Raw genomic sequence first — 9,426 nt, 5'->3', positions numbered from 1 at the left:
TATATATATATATATATATATATATATAAACTCATTCTTTTAAATAGTTAGCTTTTGTTAACTTAAAAGCTCGAAAATACACACTTCAAATAATTAATGGTCAAATTTACATAACCAAATAGCACATAGAATAAAATTGAAATTATGCGATAATACGTTGATTAAAATCACTAGTTCCCCAAAAAAAAATATTAGATGTAAAAGGGTAATTTTTTATGATATTAGAAACTGCAGTTGAAATGTTATTATTTATTAAGAATGTATTAATTATTTGTAAAGGTGAAAACTATTTATACCCTTAATTTTGCTGAAGAAATCATATTTCATCAAAATTATGAATAATCTACACAATTTTCCTCTTATCCTATTCAATATCAATTTTGCCTTTGACATTTCCAACCATCCATCTATATCATATCTTATTGTCTCTCGGATATTTAATTTTCTTTATTAATCTAATTGACGTTATAAATAAAATAATTCTTTATGAATTTATCACAAATTTGGTATATTACATGCATGTGTGTATATTTAAGCTTCATTTTTCTCTTAAATGAGTTATGATTGTCATCAGTGCAATATTTATAAAAAAAATTTTTGAAATTGTTATAAAACATACCTTTATTTTTATTAATTATCTTCGCATTGCTTGTTATTCACTTGTTTAACTAGATAAAGGACGAAGATTAATTATATAAGGATACATAGATATTTTTAAAAAGATAATTTGAATAAAGGAGAGACTAATTAAAGAAATAATTAACTTTTAAAATTAAATTAAACGGCATAAATGATTTTCACCTCTTTTAACTATATTGAGAGCTTGGGATTTGGAGATTTTTTTTGTAGTACCTACTAAAAACATAGTGCTCCACTATTTATTTATTTTTTCCCTTGGTACTCTTTCCTTACCAAAAGTCAATTTTATCAAGTAGCAAAGATTGACTAAATTAATTAAATTAGCAGAATATTATATAATAGAAGGTGCAACTTTATTATATTAAATTAATATAAATTGAATAACAAGAATATATTTAAAATATTAGTTAAATAAATCATGTATTAATCGTAATACCCAAACCTAAAGAAGTTCTTCAAAAAAATTCTCAATGACTTCCAATGTGTTTGGCCAACAACAAAGCGAACTCCTTTTTTTAAAATAAAAAAAAAACACAAAATTTTTGAAAAGATATAATTAATTAATAAATTTAAAAGTATTATTTTCAAGAGGGCCCCGCAATTATCCAATTCACAAATATTGCATTTCCTTTTACACTTAAAGAAAAATGATTCTTTTTAGGATCTTTTTTTTTTTTTCAAAAATAAGAGGCTGTAGATTAATCAAGGGTATTTTTGTCATGAAAAATATGAATATACTAAAAGACTTTTCCATGAACAATAGGGGCAAAATAGTCATTAAATAATACATATATTATATATTATAAGTAATTATTATAGAAGAAGTTTCAACTCATTTTCTAATATCTCTCTCTATAATAACTCTCTTGTTTGTATCTCTTTCTACCCCACTACCCCACCCCTCAAAGATAGTAGAGAGGGGGTTTACCAGCATCAACAGCCAGCCCAGTGTTAGAAAAGAAAGACATAATGAGAGTAGAAATAAAAACAAAAGGTGGTAGATGCATGAGTAACAACAACTACTTCTACAAACACAATCTCCACCTCTTTCTCTCTCTTTTTCTACCACACCCTCTTCTTTCTCAACCCTTTTCAACTTGAAAAAAAAAATCCCTTCTTTTTCCCCCACCTAAATCCCCATTTCAAGATTCTTGATTTTCAACTACTTTTCCTCTTGTAGTTTTAAGGTACTAGTATTTTCTTGGTTTTTGGTTTTGTTTCTTTTGAGTTACTTTTGACTTATGGTTTAACATGTGGGATAATTTCTTTGTTACTATTACTCACCTTGGTCATTGTGCTTTGGATGATGACAAATAATGCTACTTTCTTTTTCATGTGGCTGGTTCTTTTACCCCTTGTTTTCTGATTGTTTTGATGTCTCTACTCTCTAGTCTTGGAAAGTTTGCATCTTTCTTCTTCTAATTTTCTCTTCTCCACAAAAGGTGGTAGGTTGGTGAGGGTTGACTTGGTCTACATAACCTTATCTTCCAACAGGGTCTATTTTTTTTGCTTTATTTTATGTAAAAATTATCTTCAATGCCTGCTGCCAACTTGGGGGTTCATGTTTTTTAATCTTTGGTATTGTCACTTGAATGTTTAAGATTCTTTGTATGGAATGTGAAAATCTCCCAACCCCAGGGTGACAATATTGACCTCTAACTAGTCTAAATGTTACCATTCTTTCTATGCAAGGCTAAAACTTCCACTTGTTGTTTTGGGGCTTAATTTTATTAGCAGGTAGATTCAGTAGTGTGGAACGACAGAATCTTGATTTTAACTGTGTTGTCATAGTTTTAGCTATATCTCCCCAGCATCAAGCTGCTGACTTTGTTCTGGAAGTGATCATATGTGTAATGCTGATAATATATTATGAATTACAGTTCAGATTTCACTTACACTGTGTTTTATGAGTAAATATGTCTTGTTTCATACATAATATCAATTCCCAGCAATATAAGGGCCAGATTAGGATTTGTTCTACTTTGCCTAACAAGTTGGCAATATTCTGCTATTTGCAAATGCAAAAATGCGTCCCCAACTTTCTAATTTTCGTGCTGTTGGAATTCTGCTAGGCATAATTTGGTGAGCTATGGTGAGCATCCGAAGGCGCAAGCTGTTAGGACTTTGCTCTGGTATGGAAAGTTAGTGTATCTTGGTTTATTATAATCATTGAAGTCCGGTAGATGCGTAGTTTCTATACTTCGTAAAATACAGTTGCCAAGTTTTCTATCTATTGTAAACTAGAATGCCCTGTTTTCACTTTTATATATTTATATTTTTCACTCTTGGGTGAATTTACTTAACAAGTTTAGCAATACTTTTGGATAACTTTTCTTGATACACTAATGATTATGAAGGACGAAGCACCTTCTTGGTTCCACTGCCAAAATTCTCTGAGAATGGGCACTTCGCAGAACATCGTTTCTTCAGCAACAGACCCACTAGTGTACACCCAATGCCATCAACTGATATTGATGAGTCAAAAGAGGTATGAATAGTTTATTGATGTTTGGTATATCTACTCTATATTAGTTTAAAGGCGTTCTCATTATTCTTGTTGCATCCCTTCAGTTAGTAATTTTAGTGTATCTGAAAGAGAAGTGATAGCATTATCTATATGCTTCACTATCGTGCTAATATGTTGCATGAGCATGAATGTCTAAATTTGCCTGATTTTGTTTTCAAAAGTCTCCATATAATCTTTGAAGACTAATCAAGTAAGAAGGATGTAATAGTTTAAACACTAACATCATTAATCTTTAAATGAAATAGAAGCAATATGGAATCACCTTTTGACAATTTTAGGGAAGTCTCTATAGTACCGGGGTGGTTTCTTCTATGGATCTTTTGCCTGCAGTCAACTGTGTCTTGAATCAGCAAATGAAGTAGTTTTCAGCCAAATGGTTCTTATGGATGATTCGTTTGAAGAAGCAGTACATGATGCGACCTTCCTAAGGGATATTGTCTCTGATCCATTTCCTTCTATTTTGGGTTATCATGAAAAGATTGATTCGTTTGAATAGCACTAAGTTACTGGTTGGATAAAACTTATTTGATAGTTTATTTAATATGTTTCCTACTAAACATAAGTAGCTATTCCATACCATTGTGCTTAAGCAAACTAATTTCAATAATAAGGAAGCGAAGAAATTCTATGCTAAATGTGTTGATTCTTATCTTCAGAACTACGTAAAACATTTTCCAGAATACCGATCAAATTAGTGGAAGTGGCTTCCTCAGCATAGGTAGTTATTTTGTTTCTTGTAGAAGGAAGTTTAAGTGAAAATTCTACCGCATTTGGTAAGACATGACAACTGTTGTTATGCTGTTATGTCCTGTGCTGTATTGTGTGTGTTTCAGCTTGTTCCTCAGATCATTTCATGCAGAAAATGAAGGGGTCCTCTAGGTTCTCTGCCGAAAAAGCTTACATTGAAAAATACTTTTGTGTCTGATGGAGCAAATTCAATTCACTTGTTTCTCTGTGTAAATAATACTGACTATGACAAACAAAAGGGAAAAAGATAATGTGTCCACTAAAGGAGGTTTATCACTAATGTCTCCAAGCAATGAGATTTTAGTGGATAGCCGACCATGTTTGTTGCTCCTTTCACAGTTTATGGCCTATAACTGATAGCTTCTGACTAGTAAAATAAAGTCAAGTGATATGATGAAGCCAAATCTGTAAATATCTTAGGTTCTGTCCAGCTTTAAATTTTGAATAATAGTATTCTCTCCAAACATCTGCTTCAGTTACAGCAAGGAAAGAATAATTGATTACTAATACGTCAAGGCACAACTGTCACTATTACAGTGAGCAGATTAACATGTATATTTTCTTCCCAGTCAATAGGATTTTAATTCACAAAGGATCATGTGGGATCCTCTACCCGACCCATTGAATTTCATGTTTGTTTATTGAACTCTTAAGTTCTGCTGGCAATCTTTTTATTCTAATCTATTGATTCAATGCTCTCCAGAAAATTGCTGTAAAAGTTATTCCTGGATCATCGAATAGTCATGCCTCTGGCTCCTTGATGGAGCAGACCGCTCAACAATTTCCAGGTTTTTGCTTATATACTAATGATGGTTTGATCACCTGGTTGCCTGTATTTCTATTTCATTATATTACGGTAGATCTGCAGATCTTTATGATGCAGATCTTTATGGTACACACAACAAAATTCAAATATGTCTGTGTCGGTATCTTCAACATGACTGCACATAATTGTTCAGACCCGCTGCTTGTTTAGCTGACTTTAAAATTTTGTTGCTTCTGAAACAAAGTTGTAATCTCATATAAACTGATGGGAACTATTGTGTTTTACAAAGTCTAGTGCTGCTAGTTAAATAAAGCTGGTCGAAAGGAGTAAGGAAAAATCTGGGGTAAATAAGAAAATAAAAAAGGCGGAAGATTAGAACACGGGGTTGAGGGGTTGGGAAAGCTAGAGTCATTCAGCAATGGTGGATGAAAGGATAGAAGATGATGAAGCATAGAATTCAATAGGAAAGTTTACTCGAACATTCAGTCGATGATTCAATCTGTAATGATACAATGCCATATATTTACCTGAGAAAGAATCTTATCTTCTACCTTCTTCTAACTAATTCAACAGTCTAACTAATTACTAATATGGCAAAGCTAACTTACTTTACCAGCTGATTCATTTATTGTGTAATAGCCAGACTGATGAGGACACAGTGGAATCCTATAAATCTGTTTATGAATAATTTTCTTCAAGTATATTTAAATGAAAACATGATAATTAACTGACCAGCGCGAAGCAACTCTCTATTGCAGACAAAAACTCAAGAAATCTCAACAGCATGAAGCACACAGTGCTGTCAAAGGTGAAAAGCGCAAAACAGCTCCGTTGGGGCTTAAAGTGCAAAGCGCAAATAAAGTGTGGGCTTTAATGAAAAAAGGCGCAAAGGGAGAAAAAAATACAAATATATATATATGTCTAGTCCAACATTAATAATTATAAACATGACAAATATAAGACCAAAGAAATTGAATTTTTTTTATGATAAAGTGAAATATCAATCGCTTAGTGTCACTTCTTCAAAAGAGGCTCATAGGCTCATTGGCAAGGAAAAGTTAGCCTTAGAACCTTGAGGATGACACTGAAGCGCACATAAAGTGAGGCGAAGCGCTCGCCACGCTTTGAGCCTCGCTTCAGGGCTTAGGCGTGCTTAAAGCGCGCCTTGGACTACATTGGAAGCACATATATTGCCGACGTCTTTTACTGCATATGTGTGTGATTGCTCTGCTTTTCTATGCTCGTAAATACAAAAAAAGAATCACCTTGAATAATTAATTAGCTTCCTCTGTTCCTCAATAGTCATGGTACATAACTTCTTTAATCTAGGTTTTGAGAAGCCATATGTGGCTACTATATCTAGTACACATTGTATGACAATTCTTCTGGCCTCAGAATATCAATATTTCATGTTTGTGGGATATGTCACTTGAAACTTAGCTGCTGATTGCTGTCATCAACATATCTATCATCAAAAAGTTTCATCAAATGACTAATTGCTCCATTTTGTTCTTTACCTGAATCAACATTTGAATTGGTTGGGAGCTATTTGAATACTACTACTTAAACCACCAGCTCTTGGCTTGACTGAAAGACACTCTAGTTCCATAAATCTTAGCGCAGGAATATTCACATCGAGCGCTAAGGGATCTCTTGTGTCTTTAGAAGTGCTGCTTGCATCCCATGAAATAACATTTGTACATTTGCTGTTCCAGAAGTTAAACGCAGAAAGCGACACAGGAGAAAGCACTTTGAAAACCAAGAACCATGTCTCATGAGAGGTGTCTACTTTAAAAATATGAAATGGCAAGCTGCAATAAAGGTTGATAAAAAACAAATCCACTTGGGTACAGTTGGCACTCAAGAAGAAGCTGCTAGACTGTATGACAGGTATCATACTGCCTGCCAATTTATTTTTCTTCACCTTGTTAAATTCTGCTCCCCCTTCAGCATGATGCTAAAAATTTCAAATGTTCGACAGGCTCGTACCTTACTGGTATCTGATAAGATGGGGTTTCCTAGGGTTCATCTACCAATTTTCAGAAATTTACAGCAACAAGATCCTTGTGCAGTTTTATTGCTATTAGATGATTCTTCTATGGAAGCTTTAATATGGATGGATTTTTTCTTTTTCCCTTGTATTTGTAGGGCTGCTTTTATGTGTGGGAGGGAACCAAATTTTGAGCTTTCCGAGGAAGAGAAGCAGGAACTAAGACAATTCAAATGGGATGATTTTTTGGCATTTACACGTTCTGCGATTACTAATAAGAGTAAGTCCCAATACTGTTGCCACTTCTAGTCATAGTAGCATTACTTGGTGGCTACAGTGCTAATCAGATGAAACATTTTTGCAGAAACTCGAAGAAGAAGTGGGGCTGGTGCAAGGAGGAAATCCGAGCCTTCAACTTCAGCACTGAACAGTGAGGAGGATGAGGAAGAGGAGGAGGGAGGGGAGCCGGAAAGCAACAGTTTTTCAGCCTCTGAAGATATAGAGCACGACATATTGTTCTCTTGATCCCCTCTTCTCCCCTCCATTTTGTGCATGCCAAAAAAATTAGTTCTACTGATTCTGTTAAGCTGTTCAGCCACGTACTTACAACTCGATGATTCTGGTATTCATATAGATTTACACAAATATAGATGCCCCTATTAGGGTGGATGATGATACATTATTTTCTATTGGCAAAGTTAATTGAATTTGATAACAAGTATGATATTGTATATGCCTCAAGACCTTTTGTCATATGCTTGATGAACTTTGGCATATGAAAGTGACTTTGAGCAGCATCCCTTACCTATATGATTAAATGGAATATGAGAAGGAAATAAATGAATTTTTGGTCATATATAAGTGTATATGACTAGAGGATTTAGTAGGTTGTAAGTTAGTAAAATGATCAAAACTAAAATAAGGTTTTGTTCATGCATATAAATTACTTATGATATCATGAAAAATGATGAGGTACAATCATACAACTATAACAACTAGACAAGTTAGGTTCGATTATATGAATTTTAGATTATGTTATTATATTAAAGATGCTATTACAATCATGATATCACATTAAATGGTATTTTCATATGCTCTTGAATGATAAGGGAGACATGAATATTGTGTTGGGGAATTAGAGCATTTTGTGAGTTGTAGAAATTTTGTATGTTGTAGATGTATAAAGTTTGTAGAGGTAAAGGGGAAAATTCAGTGGACGAGAAGGGGAAGAACAATTGGATCAAGTGGGTACGATCTTGGTGGAATTTTGTAAGCGCAAGCAATATAGTTGTGGAGTTACTAATTGGGTTGTTTAACGCCACTTTAGAGACTAGAATGTTCGATCATGTCTGGGCAGACTAAGAGGAATAACACCAAGAAAAATGTTATATAGGATAAGGTGGTAGTTGCCTCCATGACGAACAAGATGGGGAAGCAAGATCAAGATGGCTCAAGCATGTCAAGAGGAGGTCCACAGATGCACCAGTGAGGAGGTGTGAGAGATTAATTATAATAGATTTTAGGAGAGGTAGAGATAAAGACATAGAGATCAAAAAGAACTATGAGAGGTGATTAGACAAGACATAGATGTAAAAGAACTAAGGGAAGTGATTACATAAGATATAGCTCATCTTTAGTTTACTGAATATATGTCCTTAAATAAAAAGATATAAAAGATCGAGAATTGGATAAAAGGATAGTAAGTGTAAAGGGTTTTCATATTTTATGTGGGAGAGGTCGGGGTCAGTTTCCTTTACACATCTTCTCTTTATTTGGTTGTATTTATTTAGTATTAGCGTGATACCTTATTCTTCATTTCTTAGTATTATTGTTGCTTCATTTGTTTTATGTATCTTGTTATTTTTATTTAATATTCTGCTTTGATAATTTTTTTTGGATTAAGGATCTATTAAAAAAAATATATTTAAAAGATAGAAATAAAGTCTGACGTTTATATAAAAGTCTAAATATACATGGATATCCATATGGGCCAGTTTGTGTTGGAATAGAAGTTTGGACGAGTAAGAATTGTTCACGTTTGATTTTGTTACCAAAATGTTGGAATTAGCTGGTCTATCATTGAGAGATCACACACTACTTTTCACTTCCAAACATTTATTTTTAAAGTCTTTATGATTGCACATCCATTCCACCTACCTAACTCCTAGCTTCCCAAAGATAAGGATGTGTCATAACTCATACTTTTGAAAATTACTCTCTCCATTTAGTTTTACGGAAATTGAAAATTATATTTGACAAGATAATTTTTTGGCATGATTTGATACGAACAATAAATTTTAGGTATTTTCGTAATTTAGTTTAAAAGTTAAGGGTGATTGAGTAAGTTCATTCATTTCTTATATTCAAATTACCCTCAAAAGTAAAGTCACTACTCTTTAAAAGTAAAACTACTTCTGAAAAGTTCAACCTATAATTATTATTTTTCAGTTCATACTGCCCAATAGGTGGCTAACAATATTTGTATGAGGTTCCATTTATACTATGACATGTGAAAAGTGTTGGATCCCATTTCAGAAAATGATCTAAATTCATTTTTCACTCTCTTCTTTTAACGATTTTTTCTGCTTTTTTTTACTTCTTTTTCTTTGACTTTTTTTTTCCAATTAATGTTCCAAATTTCTCTACTTCCAGACTTGTATAATTTTATTTATGAAAAATATGAAATCCAAAATGAATATATTTGTCACACTCCTTTTTCGCGCAGCGGCGTAAGAGTTTTTTCAATTTAAGTGACGT

The 9,426-nt window shown here is 33.1% G+C and overlaps 1 protein-coding gene across 3 annotated transcripts; it reads left to right on the top strand.

The window, feature by feature from the left end:
• Positions 1-1,494: 1,494 nt before the first annotated feature.
• Positions 1,495-7,422, top strand: LOC107031631 (ethylene-responsive transcription factor-like protein At4g13040). Of its 3 annotated transcripts, XM_027911764.1 has the most exons (8): positions 1,501-1,826; positions 2,712-2,771; positions 2,997-3,127; positions 4,617-4,701; positions 6,395-6,569; positions 6,661-6,675; positions 6,828-6,949; positions 7,034-7,422. In XM_027911764.1, exons 2-8 carry the CDS (start codon positions 2,729-2,731, stop codon positions 7,192-7,194), a joined length of 732 nt encoding a protein of 243 aa, XP_027767565.1. In that variant the 5' UTR covers positions 1,501-1,826; positions 2,712-2,728; the 3' UTR covers positions 7,195-7,422. The 3 variants fall into 3 exon arrangements, with proteins under 3 accessions (XP_015088549.1, XP_027767565.1, XP_015088551.1); XM_015233065.2 differs by lacking the exon at positions 6,661-6,675 and having other exon boundaries at positions 1,507-1,826; positions 7,034-7,194; XM_015233063.2 differs by having other exon boundaries at positions 1,495-1,826; positions 6,395-6,949.
• The last annotated feature ends 2,004 nt before the right edge of the window (positions 7,423-9,426 follow it).

This window comes from Solanum pennellii, chromosome 9 (assembly GCF_001406875.1).
Source record: "Solanum pennellii chromosome 9, SPENNV200".
NCBI classification, from domain to species: Eukaryota; Viridiplantae; Streptophyta; class Magnoliopsida; order Solanales; family Solanaceae; genus Solanum; species Solanum pennellii.
Note: the sequence above shows the minus strand (reverse complement) of the source record. Positions and strands in the feature narration are given on the sequence as shown.

Coding starts and splice junctions, on each gene's coding strand:
- LOC107031631 (XM_015233063.2), top strand. CDS start 2,729: ATGGTGAGCATCCGAAGGCGCAAGCTGTTAGGACTTTGCTCTG. Junction 3,128..4,616: donor ATATTGATGAGTCAAAAGAG/GTATGAATAGTT, acceptor AATGCTCTCCAG/AAAATTGCTGTAAAAGTTAT. Junction 4,702..6,394: donor GACCGCTCAACAATTTCCAG/GTTTTTGCTTAT, acceptor TTGCTGTTCCAG/AAGTTAAACGCAGAAAGCGA.